The sequence below is a fragment of the Petaurus breviceps genome, unplaced genomic scaffold (assembly GCF_028583685.1).
Source record: "Petaurus breviceps papuanus isolate PSGF00001 unplaced genomic scaffold, PetGlider_PUasm1.0 78, whole genome shotgun sequence".
NCBI classification, from domain to species: Eukaryota; Metazoa; Chordata; class Mammalia; order Diprotodontia; family Petauridae; genus Petaurus; species Petaurus breviceps.
This window is the reverse complement of record NW_027186502.1, coordinates 3,110,982-3,134,997: the sequence shown is the minus strand read 5'-3', so window position 1 is coordinate 3,134,997 and position 24,016 is coordinate 3,110,982. Positions and strand designations below refer to the sequence as shown.

Below are 24,016 nucleotides of genomic sequence, written 5' to 3'. Positions count from 1 at the left end.
ATCACAAGTGGATTATAGCTATTCTATGTTCCAAAAGAACTCACCTTTTGGTAAGGAAAATATTATCAATACCAAAATTCTTTTCCATTAGGCCATTTCATTGGCTTTGAGTCAATTGTGTCCTCTGGCAGAGTAGTTTTAAAAGTAAATGCTTTGGTACTTTGGAGCTATGGTTTTGAGTGGATATGGAGCCACAGACTACTTTGAACCTGGGGTACCTTGTCTAGAGAGGTTCCACATAGGGGTTGGAGTGCTACATTTCTCTAGGTGCTTTATCCCAGAGGAATCAAAGGAAAAAACTGGCAATTATTTTTCCAATCTTCATAATATTTCATTGGGTCTAAAGAAGCAAAACAACACTACTTAGATACAACCAATGACCTTATGCAATGTGTTCAGGAAACTAAGCTGGAATCAGTGATCTTTTATTCCCGTCAGTCTAACCAAAAATAATTCTGTGTGTTTGAATACAAAAACTTTATTATATGTATGTGTGCTTCAATATAGAATCCCCCTGGAATATACACATATGTAAAATTCATATCTGATAACAGATTTCCTCATTTTTTAGGACCACACCTAATTCTTCCTCTAACGACTCCCCCTCTTCTTCTACCTCTCTTATCTGAGCAAAATTGCAAAATTTGGAGATTACTCATTTTGACCCTTCCTGTTACATTATACCACAAAGCAAGGCGCCAGAGATGACTCCTTTAAAAACAATCACACTCACACACACACACACACACACTATTGTTCACTAGGGAAAAAAAAAACCATAGTTCCTAAATGCACCAAATATATACTCTCTGGTGAGAGCCAGAGAGGGATGTGGCGAGGACTTCTAGATTTAGACTGAATCCTGCTCGCAACTACAAACAAGCTATTGATTGTCCTTTGGTAAGCAACTTAGATTCACTTGTTTGGGTCTTTCCATTTCCTTATGTCTTTCTTTCCATTCTTCATTCCCATCACGATCATTTCTTCCATGAACTCCTAAGTGTCTTTTTTCCTTAATCAGTTTATCCTGGGAAACTCTGTATCTCTTATGTCTTATGCCTTTCTCTAGCAAGACTAATTCTCTCTCACGTTCAAGTTTTCATTGCTCCCATTTCATTGGGCTTCATTTCTCCCAACTCCTTGATAGTCTATAATCTTCCTTTAGACATTGCCCCTCTCTTTTTTTATCTTCTGTTCTTTCCATTGCCTATTTCCTCTCTCATTTAATCAGTGCATAACTTACACTATTTTTCTCTCACCACTGCTTCTTCCAAACAATGGAGACATTGGGTTTTAGGCTTTTATTTATTTTTAAGTTACCAGGCTAAAAAATAAAATTTAAATATTCAAAATGACTAAATTTTTCAAAGGGACTTTACCATAAGAACATTTTCTTGCCCCTTCTCTCTACCCACCAAAGTAAAATATAGATATGTAAAAATAAATTGGGTCTGATGTTTAAAAACTTGTCATTTTAATCCTGGTCCTTAAAATATTTCTTTTCTGTAAAGAAGATATATATTATTTAAGAGAGCATACTAGCCATGTAACCTTGGGCAAGTTACTTAACCCCAATTGCCTTCCAAAAGGCAAAAAAATATATGACAGTATGTATTCTATGTCACTCAGTGTCTTCTGAGTTACTAGCTTGTTTCTTCTCCAATCCTTGTCATTCCACTTTGACTAAAATTAGGTAGTTGCTTTCCCTTCTTTTCCTCTCCGCCCCCGCCTGCTTGATCCTAATATCCTTTCTGCTCTGATGTTTCTAATGTACTATTTCCTTAATTCTTTGTTGGACTATGAGTACCTGTATTTTAGGGTGGAAGAAACATTGGTGAGACTCAGAGCTGAGTTAGTAGAACCATGAGACAGAATTAGAGAATTCAATCATCAGAGTTGGAAAGGACATTTCTTTATGCCACTCATAGGATCATAGATTTTAAGTGAAAGGGACCTTTCGTGTTTCTTTGTCAGTGAACTTCTTGACTCAGTATAGTCCATCCAGTTTACTAATGATCAAATGCCCTGGTGTTAGCATTTGCCAGTTCAGCAGAAATGTTTTCAATTTACAAAAATATCTTTGGAACATCTAAAAAAGGGGAAAATGTTGACATACTAGATTAAAATAAGGAACTAAAAAAAAAAAAGAGAAGAAAGGAGCAAAGGGAAACTTGATAAGTCAGCATCTTGAAACTTGGTGAGGCAGCGTTAAGGCTATGAAAATGAACTTATGTTGTAACTCAAGGAGCTTTGGGGAGCCAAAAAGAAAATTTGACTTAATGAAAAAAAATTTTTTGAATGCATTTATTTAACGAATCCTGAGAACTACTATATATATAATATCATGCCAGAACTATATAAATATAAAGGTAAATGGCACAGTTATTAACCCAAAAAGACTTAAAGTCAAGAAGGGTTGAAGAGGAAGCTACACAAATAACTATAAGACTAAACAATATGTGATTGGTGCCAGAGAGGCAGTATGAAATAGGGGAAAGAATGCTAGTTTGGAGGTCCAAAGATCTGGAATCAAATCCCAACTCTGCTTGTTACTGCCTGTGTGATTTTGAGAAAGTCACTTCATCTCTCTAAGCCTTAGTTTCCTCAACTAGAAAATAAAAGGGTTGAGCTAGCCAATCATGAATTTTCCTTTCCTAAAATCTATGATTCTATGAGTGGCATAAAGAAGTAAAAGAGGTTGAAGTAGGAAACAATCTCTTCTAGGTGAAGGATAGCTTCATGGAGGAATTGGCATTTGATGCATTACTTGAAAAACTAGTAATAATTATAATAGCTGATTTTTCTTTAATGTTTTCAAAATATTTTGCACATGATATTTCATTTGTTCCTCATGATAATTCTATGGGATATATAATCTGTATAATACTGTCCCTATTCTATAGATTGAATAACTAAGAATGAGAGAGATTGAGTAACTTGCTCAAAGTTACACAGCTGTTAAGTGGGAGAGTCTGGACTCAAACCTAATCCTTCTGATTAAACATCATCTGCCTCTTTCCAAGCTAGAAAGCACAAAAGAAAGATACAAGTAAAGCTATAGATAGAAAAAGAGATCTAGTTATAGATATGAATATAGATAATATAGATATATAGAGATAGAGGTAGAGATATAGATACATAAAATATAGATATACACAGATACATAAACATATATATACATATCAATATATGCATAGATATAGGTAGAGTATAGATATACAAATATATTTAGATATATGTGTATATGTATAATATGTCATATATCATAATATATCATATATGAACATATATATATATACATAGATATACACAATGAATAATGATTCATCTAATGTGTCCAGATAGTAGAAAAAGTCTGGAAAAGTAGATTGTAGTCAAATTGTGGTGTGTTTTAAATATCAAAAGGAGCTTGAACTTTATCCATCAGGCACTGGGGAGTTACCAAAGTCTTTTTGAGTGAGGAAACGATGTGTTCAAAAGCTCAAAAGCACTGTGGGAAGACTACTCTGACATTAGTGTTCAGGGTAGTTAATTAGATAAAAGTATGCTAGAGCCAGTTCCAACTATCTTGTTAGAGCTGACTTAAATTTTACATGTGAGTATTTATACATCAGAAACAGGCATACATTACAAATCTGGACTGAATTTGTTGTTTTGCTGATTGTCTAGACATTAGAAAGTGATGGAAAAATGTTAACATTGCAGATTAAACTTAGTGTATCATTTGTACTTTTTTTCATATAGCTGATTGTTAAACATTTACCAATACACCCCTGTTTATAGTGGAGGGAGGCAATACTCAAAGAATAGTTAGAAGTTTATTGAGATGATACAGATATTAAATAATGGTGGCCATGGTTTGAGCTAGTTTGATCGTCTTGAAAATGGAAAGAAATGTGACAAATGAAAATAAACAGGGCTTTTAGAGTGATTGGATATGGATTGTTGAAGAAGGGAAAAATCATAGAAGTTATTTCAAAGTCTAAGATCTAACTGATTAGAAAAATGGTAGTGATGTTAAGAGAAAAGCGAAAACCAGCAGTATGAGTCAATTTGAGATGGAATATGAGTTTGTTTTAAATGTGTTGAGTTTGAGGTGCCAGCAAGATACAGAAGTGGCAATATTCAGTAAGTAGTTGTAAAGGCAAGATTGAACCTTGGTTCAGAGGTCAGCACTGAAGATGTCTATTCAATAATCAACTACACAATGATGTAGAATATGCAGGATCATATAACATCAGGGAGGAATAGCATATAGAAAGAGAACAGGCTGAAAGTAGAACCTTGGAGAGTGTCCAACAATGGGGTAAGGAAAGAACCAAGACATGCCAAGGTAACAGAAGCCAAATTTGGGAGTTTAAAGAGGACGGGATGGGCAACAGTGTCACATGCTGTTAAAAATGACAAGAATTGAGGGGAAAATGATCAGATTTGTTGACCAGGATGTTATTAATGACCTGTGAAAGAGCAATTTCAATGTAGTAGTGAGGAAGAAACCAGACTTCAAGGAGTTAAAGCATGAAAGGCTGGTGAAGAAGCAGATGTCAGGAGGATAGAATACTCTTGAGAAATGTGATGCTATAAAGAAAGAGATAGGACTTTAGAGTGTTGCAACATGAAGAAAAATATTCTCATATAGTGGGCCGTGGAGAATGTTTATAGAGAGTAGAGAAGGGATACAATGAAGAAAGATTGAAGAAGCAGAAGAGAGGGGGCCTTCCAAAGAAGGTTACTGCATTTCAATTGATGGAGATTTTTTTCAAAAGTAATTTAAAATATCTGAGGGATTATTTAAGTGTTACTCTACAGAGGTACAAAATGAACTTTTGAGATCCTGTCAGGTCTCTGGTTCTATTTATGGTGAGATGAGAATAATTGACCAAACAACTAAACTCAACAAATATTTATTAAATGCCTATTATGTTCAAGGCACTACATTAGATCTTAGGGGTACAAAGTCAGAAACAAAATGGTCCTGGCTCTCAAGGAACTTACAATGGGAGGAGGGAAGAAGGTGAATTTAAGGGCAAATTGGAAGGAGGACTCTGATGTTGCATATGGGTAGGTATGATTCAAGACAGGGAGTGATAGGGGTGGCAGAGGAAGGATCCAGAATGAAGAGTGAGAGAACATTTTCAATTATAGGAAGCAGAGAAGGCTATACAAAGGCTATACATCTGAACTGAGGCTTTAAGGGTCATTAGAATTATGAGAAATATAAGTGAAGTGAGGGTCCATTCCAAGCATAGGATTTGGTCTATACAAATATGTTGATATGGGAAGTGGCATGTTGAGTTAAAAAAATAACTAGTAGTATAATGTGGTTGTAATGTGAAATGAAAGAATCAAATAATATGAAATTAGTTTAGAAAAGTAGGTTGAAACCATACTGAGAAGCATCTTAAGTGCTAGGCCAAGGAGTTCTTATTTCATTCTAGAGACAATAGGGAGGCATTGAAGATTTTCTGGATAGGGAGTAACATGGTCAGATCTATGATTAGATTATTTTGGCAATATGTGTGAAGGGCTAGAAAGGAAAGAGGATAGAAACAGGGAGATCGATTGGTAAGAAGGCTATTGCAATAGTCTAATGAGACCTCATTGCCATGTATGTAGTAAGCATTTTGTTGTTGTTGTTGCTGAGTCGTGTCTGACTCTGTGACTTTGTGGACCATACTGTGCATGGGGTTTTCTTGGTAAAGATATAGAGGGGTTTGCCATTTCCTTCTAAAGTGGCTTAAGGCAAACAGAGGCTAAGTGATTTGCCCAGGGTCATATGGTTAGTAAGTGTCCAAGGTTGAATTTGAATTCAGGGCTTCCCAACTCCAGGCCCAGCACTCTGTTCACTGAATCATCTAGCTGTGCCCCGCCCCACCCCAAGTAAGTTTTTAACATATGCTTATTGGAAGTGGATCCAAGATGTCAGAGTAAAGGCAGGGACTTGTTTGAAATCTCTCCCAAATTCTTCCAAATACGTTTTAAAAATTACCCCAGGGGGTGGCTAGGTAGCACAATGAATAGAGCACCGGCCCTGGAGTCAGGAGGGCCTGAGTTCAAATCCGGCCTCAGACACTTAACTTAAAACTAGCCATGTGACCTTAGGCAAGTCACTTAACCCCAATTGCCCTACCTTCCCCCTCCAAAAAAGCAAATAAAAAAATTACTCCAGTTTCTAGAGCAGCAGAACCCACAAAAAGACAGAGTAAAAACAAATTTCCAGACCAAGACAAGTTGGAAGATCAGCAGGAAAGGTATGTTGCACCAGAGTGACGTAGGAGCGCAGTCCAGGACAGATCATGCCAGCACAGCCCCACCCCAGCAAATCAAATGTAGGCCTTGTGAGTGACTGAATCAGCAGCAGCAGTGACTACTTCCAGAGCTCTCAGCCCAAAGATGGTAAAGGAGTTAAAAAACTGGTCAGAAGGAGATTCCAGGGGGCTTTTTGCTAGCATTGAGGCAGGACTCAGTTGCTTTGCCCATCCTCAGATCTGAGTCCTGGGTGGTATTCCCAGGGTGAGGAGGAGTACTAGCAAGGCAGAGCTTGCAGCTACTGTGCAGTGGGGACCTCCTCACGGTTCTAGGGCAGAAAGAGTACTTGTGGTCTCCAAAACATCAGAGCACAGGCCAGGGGAGGAGTAAACACCTCTCCTTGGATCATACCACCATGGAAGAACTGAAAACTTACAGGTCCCTAGAAGCATCTTTCAAAATAACTGCACAAACCCCTTGAAACTTGGGACAATGCATCCTCTACCTTGGAAGCAGAGCCCTACTTTAACAAAGACTTAAAAGTCAACTAATAAGCTGGGAAAATGAGCAAACAACAGGAAAAAACTGACTATAGAAAGTTATTATGGTGACAAAGGGGATCAAAACAACTCAGAAGATAACAAAGTCAAAGCTCATACTTCCAAAGCCTCCAAGAAAGCTCTGAATTGGTCTCAGGCAATGGAAGAGCTCAAAAAGCATTTTGAAAATCAAGTAAGAGGTAGAGGAAAAATTGGGAAGAGAAATGAGAGTGATGCAAGAAAATCATGAAAAGTGAGTCAACAGCTTGGTAAAAGAGACACAAAAAATACTGAAGGAAATAACACCTTAAAAAAACAGACTAACCCAAATGGTAAAAGAGGTCCAAAAAGCCAATGAGGAGAAGAATGCCTTAAATAGAAAAAATTGGCTGAATGAAAAAGAAAGTCCAAAAACTCACTGAAAAAAACAATTCCTTGGAAATTAGAATGGAGCAAATGGAAATAAATGACTTAATGAGAAACCAAGAAATGATAAAACAAAACCAAAAGAATGAAAAAATAGAAAACAATGTGAAATATCTCATTGGAAAAACAATTGATCTGGAAAATAAATCCAGGAGAGATTGTTTAAAATATATTGGACTCACTGAAAACCATGATAAAAAAAAAGCCTAGACATCATCTTTCAAGAAATTATCAAGAAAAACTTCCCTGATATTCTAAAACCATAAGGTAAAGTAGATATTGAAAGAATCCACTGGTAACCTCCCAAAAGAGATCCCCAAAGGAAAACTCCTAGGAATATTGTAGCCAAATTCCAGAGTTCCTAGGTCAAAGAGAGAATATTGCAAGCAGCCAGAAACAATTGAAGTATTATGGAAACACAGTCAGGATAACACAAGATTTAGCAACTTCTACGTTAAAGAATTGGAAGGCTTAGAATATGACATTCCAGAGGGCAAAGGAGTCAGGATTACAACCAAGGATCACCTACCCAGCAAAACTGAGTATAATCCTTCAGGGAAAAAATGGATCTTCAATGAAATAGAAGATCTGCGACTTGGATTTGTGTATAGACAGGGATCTGAAATAGAGGACTTTAGAGGATTCTTGATGAAAAGAACAGAACTGAATAGAAAATTTTATTTTGGGGGCAGAGCCAAGATGGCAAAGTAAAAATAGGACTTCTGCACAACTCCAGCTCCCACCACCTCCAATGCATGTAAAAAAAATGACTAAAATTTTAGAGCTACAGAACCCACAAAGTGACAGAGAGAAACAAAGCTCCCACTGAAGGCAGCCCAGCAGGCTGACAGGAAGGATCTATTGCACCAAGCTGAGGGTTGAGCGCAGTCCCTTGTGAGCCATGCGGTTCCAGCCCCAGGGCAGCCACAATTAGCAGTGGCCAGAGCAGACTTCAGGAGAGTGAATCACCAGCAGTGGTGGCAGTTTCCATGACTTCTCAACCTATAAATGCCAAAAAGAAAGTAAAAGGTCAGTCAGGAACTTTGTTGGAACTGGGTGGAGAAGAGCACAGTCTGGCCCCTGCCCCCAGGGTGAGAAGTGGCAGAGACGCAGAGGCTGCAGTTGCTGCCATGTGGCTGCCTCCAGATCTCCTAGCCTACAGATGTAGGGGGACTAAGTGAACATTCAGAGGGTAATCCCTTTTGCTTTAATCTACTTGGATCTGGATCGTGGTCTTGGGTGGTCATCCTGGGGTGTGTGGCCAGTGAACCTGAGCTTGTAGGGGCTGCAGAGAGGGCACCTTCCTAATAGCTTCAGCAGCTGCAAAAACCCCAGCAATTTGGGACAAGGCTCTCTGCAATCTGGAAGTAGAGTTCTACTGTGGCAAAGAGCTCAAAAGTCAAGTAATTGGCTGGTAATATGAGCAAGCAAAGGAAGCACAAACAGACCATAGAATCCTTTTTGGGGGACAAAAAGGATCAAAGCATGAAACGGGAGGAAGACAACGAAGTCAAAACTCCTGCATCAAAAGCTTCCAAGAAAGATTTCCAAGATAAATATGAATTGCTTACAGGCCATGGAGGAACTCAAAAAGGATTTTGAAAATCAAATAAGAGAAGTGGAGGAAAAATTGGGAAGAGAAATGAGAATGATGCAAGAAAATCATGAAAAGAGAGTCAACAGCCTGCTAAAGGAGACCCAAAAAAATACTGAAGAAAATTTGATTTTGAAATACAAGATTCAAGAGAATCATGAAAAGGTAAACAGAAAAGGGAAATAAGGGGCCTAATAAGTTTAAACTGTTTACATTCCTACATGGGAAGAGGATATTTGGGATCATCCATATATAACAGCTATTCTCAGCAATACAATGATCCAAGACAACGCTGAAGGATTTGTGATGAAAAATGCTATCCATCCCTAGAGAAAGAACTGATGGTATCTGAATACAGATTGAAGCATATTTTTTTAACTTTATTTTTCTTGAGTTTTTTTTTCTTGTCTATGTTTTCTTTCACAACATGATTATTATGAATGTTTTGCATGACTACAAGAAAAACCATATATTTATTTAATTGAATAAAAGTAAAAGGTGATGAGGACCTGATGTAGGGTGAAGACATTGTGAGTGGAAAGAGTGGTAAGAGATGTCATTGAGGTAGAATCATTTGATTTGGATTGATATGAGGGATTAAAAAAAGACAAAATAACAAAATTAATCCATATGGTTATGTAACACCTGTTGCCCATATGGGACATTCTACCTCTTATCTTTATGCCTTTGTACAAGTGTTCCCCCATGCCTGGAAGGTGCTTTCCTCATCTCTGTGTCTTAAAATCTCTACCTTTCATTGAGGTCTAGTTCAATCATAGTTCACCTCCTATAAGGGGTCTTTCCCATTTTCCTCAATTATTAATAATTCCTATCTACCCCCAACCATGTAAATTATTTTGAATTTGTGTGTATGTTGTTTCTCTCCAAGATAATGTAAGCTCCTTGAGAGCAGGTAGTTTTCTTTTTCTTTTTATCCCCAGCTCCCAGTATAATGCTTAGACTATACGAAGCACTTAAATGCTTGGTGGATTGATGTGAATTGAATGTCCAGCAAACATTTGAAGATATATGGTTTTGTTCAGGAGATTCAATCCACTAATTTGATACAATTCAAGAAATATTTGTCCCTACTAAGTGCAAGACATTAAGAAGACTTACTGGCCCCAGAGAATTTACTTTCTAATCATGCACACAAATAAATAAATATGAAGCATATACTGTAGTGTGCAAATTAACTGGGAGAAAGTAAAAATAATTAAATGTAATGACTTGCACAACAAACTTTATAAAGTTTTACATCTTTAAAAAAATGAATATGCAATAAGGCTTCCTTTTGCTGCAGTTACTTGTTTTGTAAAATTTGACACTGAGTTCACAAGATTTTGACACATATCTGTTAAATCTTTATCATAAAACAACATATCAAATTATAGATTAAGTATAGCTTTAATCCGCTTTTAAAAATCTAGCCTTGATTATGACCCACATGTTTTCTTTTTCTTTTTTTATTCTTCACTTAACAAACACACACAAAAGGGACATTTCCATCTACAAAATAGAATAGAAAAAAGATTACATAGGAAACCATAAATACTTATTACATAGTTTCTTTTTTAAAGTTGAAAACAAATTCAACATGTTTTCTCAATAAATTTTATTGATATCTTTTGTTTACATTGTTTTGATTTCCTATTTTTCCTTCTGCCTCCTAGAGAACCACCTCTTACAATATAGAATTTCTAAAAAGAAAAGAAAAAATGTAGAAGAGAAAAAAAGCTTAGTACATTGAAATTTTTGATAGATTGTATATCATATACAACAGTTCACATTTGAGAACCTCCTCCCATATTGAAAAGGAATAAAGAAGAATCTATCTTGTCTTTGGGGCCAAATTTATTCTTCATAATTTTACAACATTCATTTTTTATTGTTTTTATTTTTGTGGGCTTTTGTTGTTTTGTGGTTGTCATTCATACTATTATGGTTACTGTGTATATTGTTTTCTGGCTCTGCTTACTTAACTTTGAATCAGTTTAGTAAGCCTTTTCATGCTTCTCTGTATTTATCATGTCACAAAATTAAACCACATCAAAATTGCTTATCCCATTCTTCTGCTAGGGTACATTTTCAATGGTAAAAAAAGAAAACAAACTAATTAATCATTGTTGAAATCTTCATTTTTTTATGCCCTAGTAATATTCAATGACATGATGTATCACAATTGGTTTAACCATTTCCATTCAATGATGCAAATGTCAACATTTTATTTTCAGAGCTGTTCTGCTTACCTTTTTTCTTCTGAACATCTTTCTGTACTCCTCTGTGCATTTTCTTTTATATACATAAAGGATCCTCTTTTCTTTTAAAAACACTCATTAGCCTCTTCCTCCCGCCATCAATCCCCAGCCCAATTGAAAAAAAAAAGAAAAAGAAAAACAAGTTCTTGCAACAAACAGCATAGTTGAGCAAAACAAATCTACACATTGATCGTGTTTAAAAAAATGTGTGTCCCCTTCTATATCTTGAATCCATCTTCCTTCTGTCAGAATATAGGGTAGCTTGCTTCATTATCAGTTCTCTGGAATTTTAGTACCTCATAGGTTTTCAGTGGGGTTTAAGTCAAAAAGTTCTCAGATTGTTGAAGCAGAATTAGCTCTCTTGGATAAATTTCTTAACTTTTCATGAGGTAAGGTGTAGTGCAAGTTTGTGCTGCAGTATTCTATACAGAACAGTTCTACTTCTTAGGATATCAATATGTTTATCAGAGTTCATCATTCCTTCAATGGAGATAGGACATCTGGACCCAATGAAAATCTTAAAATTTCCAAAATATTTTGGGAGGATATTTTAGAACCTGAAGAAGATATTCAGATCTTATAGGTTCAACTGAACTAATTATACTAATGATTTTTGGCATAATCTTGAATGAAAAAATTAGTTTCATTAGTAAAAATTACCTTTATCCAGTTGTCAATAATCCAGTATTTGTATTATCTTCTCCAAAACAGTTTTAAAAAAGAAAAAAACTCTTCTTACAACTTCAATAAATCTATGTGCCATACTGTGGAAGAATCAGTAATAGTACCTCTAGCTACCAGATCTCTCTAAAGGTCTTTGCTTATTTTTGAAGGATTAATTAGGTTATTTTTGCAGCAAGAGTTGATCAAGTATTGGTATTGTTTTGGATTTTCAACCTCACTGTCTGTTTAGCTTCAATTAAATTAATCCTTTTCCACTATGGGCTTGATTGATACTTGAAACATTTGACTTCTCTACATCAATAGCCACCTCAATGCCCCTAATGGTCAGTGAAATGTGCTCTTTATAAGCTATAACTTTTGCGTGTTTCATAAGAGTAATGTCTATTCTTTTGAGTTATGTAATTAAAAACAAAACAAAAGAAAAATGAAACATTGTGGCACAAAATCCCTTACTCAACTGGCAAAAAACTTACTTAAGGCAAAGAAAACAGCTCAAACCAATTTCACCTGGTCAAAATCAGACATTCTGGAGCAGCTAGATGGTACAGTGAATAGAGCACTAGCCCTGGAATCAGGAGGACCTGAGTTCAAATCCAGCCTCAGACACTTAACACTTACTTGCCATGTGACCTTGGTCAAGTCACTTAACCCCTATTGCCCTGCCTTTGCCCTCCTAAAAAAAAAAAAAGCAAAAATCAGACATTCTGCCTATTATCAGTAGAAGCATGACCATAACAAGACCACTGCTGTCACAAGATTAAACCATATCAAAATTGCTTACCCCATTCTTCTGCTAAGGTACATTTTCCATCGTAAAAGAAAAGCTATTTGGTCATTGTTGAAATCTTCATTTATAATGAGATTTTAAGATCATCCTATGTATTAAAATAAATAGATGATTTTAAGATTCTTTAGGGTATGATTTGCTCCCTTTTCCTAAAATGAAAATTGCCCTCCTATTCCCCTCCAAATTACTTATCTCAAGTAATTTGCATTCCACTGTAAAATTTTATTTGAGGAGGGACAGGGTGTTAGTAACTGGAGAATGAAGAAACACTTCATAAGGAGATGGTCCTGAGTTGTTCTTTGAAGGTAGGTAGGAATTCTAAGAGGCAGAAATGAGAAAAAAAAAAAAAAAAACGAGCCTTTCAGACAAGGGAGACCATTTGTGCAAAGGCACAAAGTAAAGAGCTGAAATGTCAAGCATGAGGAATTTGTATTTTCACTAAGGTCATGAGAAGTCATTGAGGAATTTTGAGTGAAAGGGCAACAGGGTCAAATCCGTGTTTTAGAAACATCCATTTTGTAGCTGTATGAAGGAAGAGGTGATAAGAATCGGAACTAAGATGGCCGTGTAAATAGAGAGAAAGTAATGGATGAGAGCGATGTTGAAGATGTAGAATACATAAAAATTGACAACTGAGAAGATATCAGTATTGAGGAAAAGGGAAGAGTCAAGGATAACTTCAAAGTTATAAACATGGGTAATTGGAAGAAAGGCAGTGTCAACAAAAATGGAGGGGAAATAGGTTTGGGGGGAAATAGAATGAATTTCACTTTGAACATGTTGAATTTGAAATGTCTATGGAACATCCACTTGAAGATGTGTAGCAAGCAATTGATAATGTAGGACTGAAATTAGGAGAACCATTGGGGTTAGACACATAGATTTCAGTCATCTCCATAGAAGTGAGCATTGAACGCATGAGGGCTGATAAAATGACCAAAGGAGACCATGCATCTAGAGAAAAAAGAGAAAGGGACCCAAAATAGAGCCTGAAGGACTTCTACACTTAGTGAGATGGAAGATATACAGATATGGAAGATAATATAGCAGAGGATAATAAGGAGCAATTAGGTAGGACCAAGAGAGCAGTTTCATAGAAGCTAAAATAGAAGAATATGTACTGGAGAAGTTAGTGGTGAATTGAGAAGTAAGAATTAAGGAAATGGGATCAATGAGTATAAACAAAGCTTTCTTAGGAGTTTGGATTTGAAAGACAGAAGAGAACTAGAATGATAGTTTGAAGGGTTGGCAGTGTCAATTGAAGATTTTTTTAAGGATGGAAAAGATGTGAGACAGGGAAAGAATCAGTGACCAAGTACAGACTGAAGATGAGAAAAAGATAAAATGACCAAAGGGTCAAACTTCCAACAGAAAAAGGGAAAGATGAAATCAGGGTCATAAGTGAAAGGAATCAGGCTTCATTAGAGCCTTGAGCAAAGGAGAGGAGAATGGAGAATGGTAAAGAAGTATTTTGAGGTGTGGCTTCCAGTGAAGTAGAAGTGAAGTCTGCTATGAGGGAGCCAAGAGGAAGTGGTACAGGAGGTCTGAAAAGAGAGAAGTTTTACGATGGCTGGTGTGGAGATTATGATAGCCAATAAGGAAAGAATAAAAGGTTGTCATGTAACAGTGAGGGCCCAGTTGCAATTAGATGACAAATTTATAGTGAACCCCATTTATTCTCCAGGAAGAACAGGCAGCTTATGCGTAGGGAGGAAGAAGTTGGATGGTTGGATTCTGGAAAAGTGGCAATAGGACAGGGAAGAAGGAATTCAGCTCTGGTTGATGGTGTATAGTTGAAATAGCCAACATCTGGGTCAAGGCTATAAAGGAGGAAAAAAAGAAGCCACAGAATGGGTAAATGGATTGGATGGGAGAACAGAGAAGATTGGATGCATTGGAGATCATGGTGAGGATGTAGAGGTTTAAGAGAAGTGATGAATAGTCAATGATGGAAGGATAGGAGGCTGTAGTCAGAAAATTTTCAGAGTTCTTTATTAAGAAGGTAGAAAAATTTGGGATAATGAGCTGTCATTAGTCTAACAATGTCAAGGGATGGTTTGCTGTGAAACTTTAGGAGAACTGCATATTAGACAATAGAGATTGGATTGAGAAGAAGACTGTATTCCTTCTGAAAGATGGAAGATTAAGATTGGATGTATCGATTTGGGAATGATAACTGAACCTCTAGGAGAAGATGATCTCACCAAGAGAGAAAGTGTAGAGAAGAGAAGATAGTCCCTCAATGAATGGTTTGTAAAGGACAAGAAGTCTGTGAGGAGGTATGACTAGAATTTGCATTTCCTATGCTTCTTTTGCAGAATCTGCAGGATGCCTCCAACTCTAACCAATACCAGTTCATCTGATTTGATTCTCCAGCCCTTGAGGGAACCCCAAGTGATTATTTCCATAGCCATCTTCAGCCTCACTTTCTTGCTGGGATTGCCAGGAAATGGGCTGGTATTCTGGGTGACTGGTTTGAAGATGAAGCATACAGTGAACACAGTATGGTTCCTCCATCTCACCGTGGCTGACCTCCTCTGCTGCCTCTCTGTGCCCTTCTCCCTTATTCACATAGTCCTCCAGGGGCATTGGCCCTATGGTTGGCTCTTATGCAAGCTCATCCCTTCCATCATCGTACTCAATATGTTTGCCAGTGTCTTCCTACTGACAGCCATCAGTCTTGATCGTTGTGTTGTAGTGCTCCAACCAATATGGTGCCAGAATCATCGCACTGTGAGGATGGCCTTTGCCTTCTGTGCAGGCATCTGGGTCCTGGCTTTTGCAATGTGCATGCCTGGGTTTTTGTACCGGGAAACCTTTACTGACAACAACTATACTACATGTACCTACAACTTTGAGGAGTACGATTCACAAGATTATATTTACTTTAACCCTAGCTTTGTAAAAGAAAGTTCACTTGAGAACCCTTCTACATCTGAGTTGACTGGGACAATGGAAGATATCTTACATCCTTGGTCTTCCAGGAGAGATACTTATCCCTGGCCTTCTACCACCACTGATACACCTAGAACTTCTAATGTTTTCTTCTCTACTAAAGTTACTGGAGGTCATTCTGGAAGTACATTCACTGCGGATTCAGTTAACTCATATAGTCATCACCCCTTTTCTGATTTGTCAGAACTCCCAGAGAAACGTCCTCATTCTGAATTACCAAAGATTCCTATTGTTTTACCTGACTTACCTAGGGCTTCCAGCAATCCTTTAGATATGCCTGAAGTGACAGTAAATTATTCAGATTTTATTTATAATTATGATTTCATTGGGAACCAACTGCCAACAACCTTGGTGGCAATCACAATCACAAGATTGGTGGTAGGTTTCCTGCTGCCCTTCATCATCATGGTGATCTGTTACACCCTCATTATTTTTCGTTTAAACAGAGGTCACTTTGCTAAATCTAGGAGCAAAACCCTGAGAGTGGCTATAGTGATAGTAGTCACCTTTTTTGTCTGCTGGACTCCATATCATATTATTGGGGTCCTGTCATTGTATGCATCTCCATATACTCCACTTGGGAAGGCAGTGATGGCATTGGACAACCTCTCCATTGCACTGGCATCTGCCAATAGCTGCCTTAATCCCCTGTTCTATGCCTTCATGGGGAAGGATTTCAGGCGAAAAGCGAAACAGTCCATACAGGGCATTCTGGAGGCTGCCTTCAGTGAGGATCTTGTCCAATCTTCTAGTTGTCCCCAGAACAAAACCTCACTGACTCAAGACATTGTCAGTACAGCTGTGTGAGAAGATGTGGTAGGGACACCCCACGGCCCCAGTAAAGGTATATCCTAGGGCATGTTTCAGAGTGGAAGATTTCGTGGTGTCTAGATTTGGAATAGAATTGGATGGTTAGAGGGAACCATGAGAAATCATTCTAGGTGCTAGGAGCAATATTCTAAGGACCCAACCCACAGAAGTTAGTTTAGTTTTAAAATTTAATTGATTCGGGGAATTCAGGCTTTAGCTATTGAGGGAGCTTCCTCAATAAATACTCAAGAACTTGCTGAATACAAAAACATCCAGAACATAAGGACCTGGAGTCTCTCTTTTAGATTTCTGCCCAAAGATCAGAAGCATTACTAACAACAACACAGCAGAACTATGCTCACATGAGTCAAAGCTGTATCCTAGATCCCTTCCCCACTCCAAATTTCCTTCCCCTGCTACAGCAATTTCTGTAAGCTGCAAGTGTCTTGTCTCCTTCCAACAATGAACCTGAGATACCTGACCAACATGGTCAGACCTGATCTATAATAATCCCTATGTTTGTACAGGATTGCATGACATTGGACAAGTCAATTAAGCTCCCAGTTTCCTCATCTGTAAAGGAATTGTACAGCAAGATTTCACCTCGAACTCTTAAAATTCTGGTAGATATGAAACTTAAGTTTATTTTTAATGCATAAAAACTAGAGTTAAAGGTTTATTGACAAGAGATGGTGAAGGATAAGATCTATAAGGCCAATTGAAACAGATGATAATCTGATTTTTTTAACCTTTTTTTTTTTTTTTTGCTTTTTGGAGGGGCAATTGGGATTTGCCCAAGGTCATGCGGCTAGTTTTTGTGCTGAGTGTCCGAAGCCAGATTTGAACCCAGGTCCTCCTGACTCTAGGGCCGGTGCTCTATTCACTGCACCACCTAGCTGCCCCATTAAAAATCTATTTTAATGTTTAACTACTCTTGTCATTTTTTTAGCTTTTTATCTTTCAAAGAGAAAGCAAGAACAAAAGTACAAAGATCCCTCCCTCCAACACTTTGGGGACACACTCTCACCACACCACTTCACTCTGAGAGCATTAAGTTAGCATAATTTTTTTTTCTTGGTACAATTTCTTTTTTTTTTTTTTATTTAAGCAATCGGGGTTAAGTAACTTGCTCAAGGTTACACGGCCAGTTATTTCTGGGTGTGGTGCTGAGTGTCCGGGCCTGGGATTCGATCTCCAGGTCATCCCAACACTGGAGCTGGTGCTCGTACTCGCTGAGCCACCTGGCCGCCCCTTCTTGGTACAATTTCTACATAACATTAATCCCACCAAGTTCATATCCAAAGGAGGCATGACTCCTTTGGGCAAAGGAAGCCAGATGAGCCCAGCTACTCCTGTGTTAGATCAAAAATGTCGTTCTAAAAGACTGGAATGTTGGTCACTCTTTGCTCTTCCAAACATTGGATGCTAGGTTGGCTGCAAGTTCAGGTCTAGATGAAAATTCCTAGACGCCTAGAGGCTACAATCTCTCGCCATTCTGAAGTGCTTCATTCTAAACTAAATCCTCTCCCTGCTACCACTTAATATCATTTATTCTGCTCTATTAAAAATGAACAGTTGATGTATTCATGTTTTATATTTTTAAAATGTGAAAAAAGAAATTTTGGAAGTCCTTGATGATAAAGTGTAACGTATAGAATACAACGGGGCAGAGCATAGTGCATATGCCCTATGAGGGCCTGTCTAGAGTTTAGCCAATTAGTAAAATGGCAAATATTTATTGAGTACCTATTGTGTGTAAAGAGTATTGATTTATCTGCAAATAATATTCTTTAGATATTATTTTATTAAACTGAAAATGTTTTATTGATGTCTTTTGCCTTTATATTGAAGTCATTCAACTTCCAACACCCAAAATCAAATATTCCTTTATGTCAAAGAAACACAATTGATATGGTGACTGTATCTGACAATATTCTGTCCAATAGTCCCCTGCCTTTCTACTCCAAGGGGAGGGGAGTTATGTTTAATTATCAGTCCTCCAGGATTTTCACTGGGTTTTCAACTATTCAAAATTCCACCTCCTTTTACTGGTTCTGTTTATTTTGATTTGCATCAATTTATATAGGGCGTCCAGAAAGTCTTCGCGTAGTTTTAAGCTACTAAAACTCAAATGTACTAAACTTAAGTATTGTTGCTGTTGCTGTTGGTACTTTTGAAGGAAACCTCTGAGGGAGTACTCTACCCAAGGTCTGAAAGCCTCTACTTTTCTGGAATCCAACTGCTCCAGTCCTGTTTCAAACTTCCACGTGTTCTAGAATAGAAGCCAGGTGTACCCAATGCCACACACCAAAGAGATGGTGGATTACCTATGCAAAATTTCACTGTGGCTAATGGAACAGTGAAAAAGTAGAGGGCGTGTCCACTTAGTTCTGACATTTTGGTAGGCCATCAAGCCTACAAGAAACTTCTGCTCCAATCAATCTCAAACCCTCCTTCCTGTCTTCCCTCATACTCTCCCCAAGGATTGAAGATGAATTCAAGCAAATGTGTTTCACCAAACAAAAGTCTGACACTGGCACAAGAAGGGTCAACATTCTTATTTGTTTGTTTGTTTTATTAAGAAAGCATGCAAAAAAAAATTGTGAGGCCAACTCTTCCCCCACCCCTTTCCAGCCCACATTGATACAAAGCATCATGAGTGTCATGAGGGAATCACCTAACCAGATACATGGGGGTTAAAGGGAGATAGGCAAGGAAGGGTGGATCTACACCAATTACTTGCTCCCCTGCTCCCTCCTTACCACTTTCCAGTCCCCTCTACCATATTTTTTTCCTGCCACCTGTGAGCTCCTGCTATCACACATCACTCAATACAATGACAACTACACTTCACATTCAGCAAACAGTCCTCTTCAGCACACATTGGAGTTTTGAACCAACGAAGGAGTAGTATTTTCTCCATTTCACTAGGGGCTGGGGAAGGTAGGGTGGGGCTGAGGTACAGAAAGAGACTTGTTCTATGCAACTGAATAGGGCTGAAATTGGCAGAGGGGATCTGGGAACCCAGAAAATGTAACACCCAAATTCCTGTTGTGATCAGTAGGTCCCATTCCCTCTGACTGCTCAGAGTCCTGAAGTACGCCTATTTCCTGAAAGATGATTTGCTATCAAGGTGGCTCATTTGCTTGTGCAAATAAGTCCATTCTTCTAAATTCTGCATTTATCTAAAAGGGGAAAGGGATTTACAGGGAGAGAGGCTGTGATCAGCAGTAGGGACTCCTCACTGAGATCTGTGTAGGAGATGCTGAGTACAAAAAAGAGGAGGCCCCCTTCCTTGGATCCCTGAAATGGAGTTAGAAGACAGACACTATGCCCCACTTGTTGGAGAGGTTCTCCCTCCAGAATGAGAAACATTATGCCAGGTGCAACTTACTGCCTTGCCACACAATGGACTGGTCCTCCACCCCATTTCCTTCTGATAAATGCTTCTTCCCAGAGACTAGTTCTTCCTGTCCCTATACCTCAATCTCATTTTATTTCTATTGTGCAGCGATGCACACCCAATTGACGTCCTTTCTAAGGAGAAGGGAAAAAGCAAAGAGTCGAAACAGATGTCTTGGAAATCCTGAGAACAGGGAACAGGAATGGAAGGCCCCACATGGGAGTTTCAGGAAGTGGAAAAGGGCCTCACCCTATGTCCACCCATTCCTCCTGAAAAGTGAAAATATATGGGGTGGAAGTGGAAGTGAATTTGCTCTGAAGTACAGAATTAAACACTCAGCAGAGACTTGTCACTGAGCATAAAGAGAGCACTAAGCTAGTCGATCTATGTTGACTTCCAATTGTTAAAGGACATCAGTTATCACTAAACACTGTTCTCTTTTGCCATCTTCACTGTATTCCTCTCTTAGGCCTCTGTGCTCTTCAAAAACCCAATGGGAAAACCTCCAGCCCCGAGAGACAAACATTTGCCTCTGCAACTAAAATGGCCAGGAACTCCCCACTTGTACTTCCAACACCTTCTCTCCTCTCAGCCCAAACCCTTGTATCCCGATGCCATTTGTTTGATTCTGCTGATACTTATGGTACTCTGAGAAGGTCAAAGGGATGACTGGCCAAAGGGAAGATCAGTATAAAAAACTGACCTTTGGACAAAAATATTAAATTTGTTGGGTGGGAGGTGGACATAGAAAGATGGCCATTTCCACCATTTCCATTTATAATTGAGATGTGCATTTAAGGAGGTGATTTAGAATGGGAAAAAAAGGTAAAATAGAAACTCTCTCCTAGAAATCAAGTTAGGGTTGATTACATTCACTCCCCTCAAGAGCAGGGGTTGATTTCATTAGTTAAAATCAATCCTAATTCCTGGTGTTGTGGACTGGGGGGCCACTATAGTGGTTGACTTCAATGGCAGTGCAGTCCAATTCCAAACACACTCAGATCACCACCTTTCTACAAGAGTCTCACAAACACTCTGGATTTCTCTTGCCTGATCAAAACCCTACTTATCTCCTGAGATCTTGCCTTCCTATTTCGGTCACCAATCACTACTTACCTCACCTTTTACCTGTCCTGCTTCTTATTCACGGGGATTTTAAGTCCTGGCCTTACTGGGCACCAGTGCGGGGGTGGGGAATGGGGGGGGAGTGAGAACTATTTCAGGATGGGGGAGGAAATAGCACCACCTCATAGACTCCTTTGGGATCAATGATGCCAGCATAGCCCTTTAGGCCCATCCACTTACTCTCTCTAGCCCTGAACTGAGGTTTGAGTGGGGCAGTAACCAATCCAGAGCTAACAGGTAAGATTAGCACTGAGTCTCCAAGATGTGGAAGTTTGAGTCCCTGCTACTCCCTGGTTGTTACCGCCCTGCCACCCAACCTGGGGGTGGCAATGGTCCATGGCACCAGGGGCCGGAGGTTGGGGCCAGCAAAGTAATCAATAATATTATTAGTAATAACAATAATATAATAATAACAATAATAACAAAAGAATGGGGAGAAAGACAGGGAAGGCAGGGTTATCTTCGGCAGCATCTTGCAGTGGCTTCTCTGGCAAAGAGAAAAAAAAGAAAAAGAGGAAATAGATATATATCTATATATCTATATATCTATGTACAGACTTGGGGAAGGGGAACTGGACTGGGGCTATTTCTGGATTCTTTGCCAGGGTTCACCACCACTGGCCCTGGGTTCTTCAGTCTGTGATACACTAAGTGATCAAGTCCCAGTCAAAATCATCAGGGATCTCCTCGTTGGAACCAGGAGGTGGGACAGGTGGCCGGGGGACCAGATGGTGTGCTGTCAGGAAAGAAATGAAGAGGTTAAAGTCATAACTTCCCTCTAGCTGGCATGATAAACACCTGTAGAGAAGGCCTTGTAACTAACTAGCACAAACTGATGTACTTGCTAGTTATTTATTATTATTTTGGGGTATTCTCAGGTGGTAAAATTCAGTCAGCTCAGTTATCCACACATGAATTAACCACTATGTATATTACTCAGAGCGACATGGGGCTCTCCTTTTGAAGTTGCTTAAAGCAGTGCTAGCTGACTGGGAGGTGAAGAAGTCAAGGAATGGGTAGGAGAGACCAGACCTTGGCACAAAGGCATTGTCAATGGGTACCAGCATTTGTTTCTGACTATTCTCTGAACACATTCTAAAGCCTAACAAATTGTTTTAGATTATCTATTATTTTCATATTATCCATTCTTTGTTCCCTTTTCATTCATTAAAAAGAGAACTAACTAAATGAAATGTCTGGTTTGTTTTTTAACCATCCCAAGCATACAATTTTCTCTTTTGTAGGCAAACGGTCTCTCCTCCTAAAAAGGCCTGGATGACATTCTTGGCTCTCTACAAGCACATTACAAGCCTCTCTTGCACCACATCAGGTGGGGTACTGAAAGGTCCTCTGAAAAGAGCAACAAGAGAAAAGGAAGACACCAGCCAAAGAATGAGATTCCTCTTAGGCCTGCTGACCACATGAGCTAACAGCAACTTACCTGGACGGTTATATCCTGGAGAGTCCTGGGTAGGGATTGGGTACATGGGCGATGGGCCAGAGTAGAGGTGGGGTGCTTGCGGGTGTCCATAAGAGTTCACTGAAAGAGACAAATGAGATCATATTCAGATTTGGGCAGAGCTACTGACCTCACTGGACTGATGCTGCCATGATATCTCCCTTTCTTGAATGAATGGATGAATGAAACATCATTCATTAAGCACTTACTGTATACTGGACACTATGGATACCAATAGAAAAGAGAGACCAGTCGCTGCCCTAAGGAGCTTATATTCTAATGGAGAGAGAAGGGAAGCTTGCCTTTAGGGAGCCAGTGTTGGAGCACCAGTTGGGGGAAATGCTGGGGATGGAAGGAGCATGGGCAAAATTCAGTGAAATCAGATGTGGGATAGCACACAACTTCAAGATGAATAATTGCTACAATCATGATCCCAGAGTCACTTACAGGTTAGTAAGCATATCCATAAATAAAGCTATGAATCTCCTTCCCTGGAAATCTTTAAAAGAATAGGAGAGCCTTTAGCTTTAGGCAGGCTTTAGGCACCATTCAGCCTGAGATCAGAGGTGTGGGATGACCGTAGCCAATCCAAGAATTCTATGGGAAATAAGGCTAGGGAAAGGATGTTTTGATCTGAGGAGTCAAAGGGATGGTGAAAACAATGAGATAGGGTAGCCAAATGATAGGCTCTTTCCAGAAGCAATGGTAGGGGCAGAAAGTGGGAGCAGGGGGTGGGACATGGGAACGCAGCGGCAAGGCCGGCAAACAGCGTGGATGAAGCACAGCTTCGGGCAGGAGGCTTTCACCAATCAGGGTAGCACACAAGCAGCTTCTCCAGAAGCCACCAGCTCTCATTTCCTGGAGAAGGGTAAAAAGGAGACCTAAATTCTAGGATTATGAAGAGGAGGAGGCTACATATAGGAATCCTATTAAGAGCCCACTGCCTTGTTTCCTTCATTTAAGAACCATGAATTAAACAGGACTGCCAAGACACTTGATCCCCTTTGGGGAAAAGGGTACATAGAACAGGTTCGGAAGACTGAAAAGTGAAAAATGGGGATGTGCCCTGAGCCATTTCCTCTTCTGCCTCAAACAGTTTTGTTCTCCAGACCAGACTGAGGTCTTGGAAGGGATCTCAGAGGTCATCAATTCAGTTCCTCCATCTTACAAGGAAAATGGAGCCTGGGAGGAGAACACTACACAGTAACAGCAACACTGTATGATGACTAACTTGGATAGACTTGGCGCTTCTCAGCAATGCAAGGATCTAAGACAACTCCAAAAGACTCAGGACAGAAAATGCATCCACATCCAGAGAAAGAGCTGCGGAGTCTCAATGCAGATCAAAGCATGCTACCTGCTCTCTTTTTGTTTGTTTCTTCTTTCTCATGGTTTCACCCATTGGTTCTAATTCTTCTTTACAACATGACTAATGTGAAAATATGTATTTGTAGAGCCTATATCAGATTGCACAATGTCTTGTGGGGGGAGGGGAGGAAAATTTAGAACGCAAAAGCTTATGGAAGGGAATGCTGAAAACTAAAAATCAATGAATAAATATTTTTTAAAAATGAAGCCTGGGGAGATGAGGTGATTTCTCAAGGTCACACAAGTGGTAAGCTGCAGTGCCGGGCTCTGAACACAAGTGTTGATTCCAAATCCAGGCTTCTTTCTACCAGACAAGCAGGAATTCTGTTACTATCCCTCTACCACCTGCACAAGCACGT

The 24,016-nt window shown here is 39.0% G+C and overlaps 2 protein-coding genes across 3 annotated transcripts in view; one reads left to right on the top strand and one right to left on the bottom strand.

Moving 5' to 3' along the window:
• The first annotated feature begins 746 nt into the window (after window positions 1–746).
• On the top strand, window positions 747–18,126 carry C3AR1 (complement C3a receptor 1). Its single transcript, XM_069106113.1, has 2 exons — window positions 747–900; window positions 14,856–18,126. The coding sequence occupies exon 2, from the start codon at window positions 14,866–14,868 to the stop codon at window positions 16,297–16,299; it is 1,434 nt and encodes a 477-aa protein (XP_068962214.1). The 5' UTR covers window positions 747–900; window positions 14,856–14,865; the 3' UTR covers window positions 16,300–18,126.
• Window positions 18,127–18,856: 730 nt separating this feature from the next.
• Window positions 18,857–24,016, bottom strand: part of FOXJ2 (forkhead box J2) — a 28,111-nt gene continuing 22,951 nt past the window's right edge. For both annotated transcript variants that reach the window (XM_069106112.1, XM_069106111.1), the window contains exons 10-11: window positions 22,272–22,370; window positions 18,857–21,566 (exon numbers count right to left, since the gene is read on the bottom strand). In XM_069106112.1, the coding sequence (XP_068962213.1) occupies window positions 21,478–21,566; window positions 22,272–22,370 (188 nt within the window). In that variant the 3' untranslated portion in view covers window positions 18,857–21,477. The remainder of the gene's footprint in view (window positions 21,567–22,271; window positions 22,371–24,016) is intronic.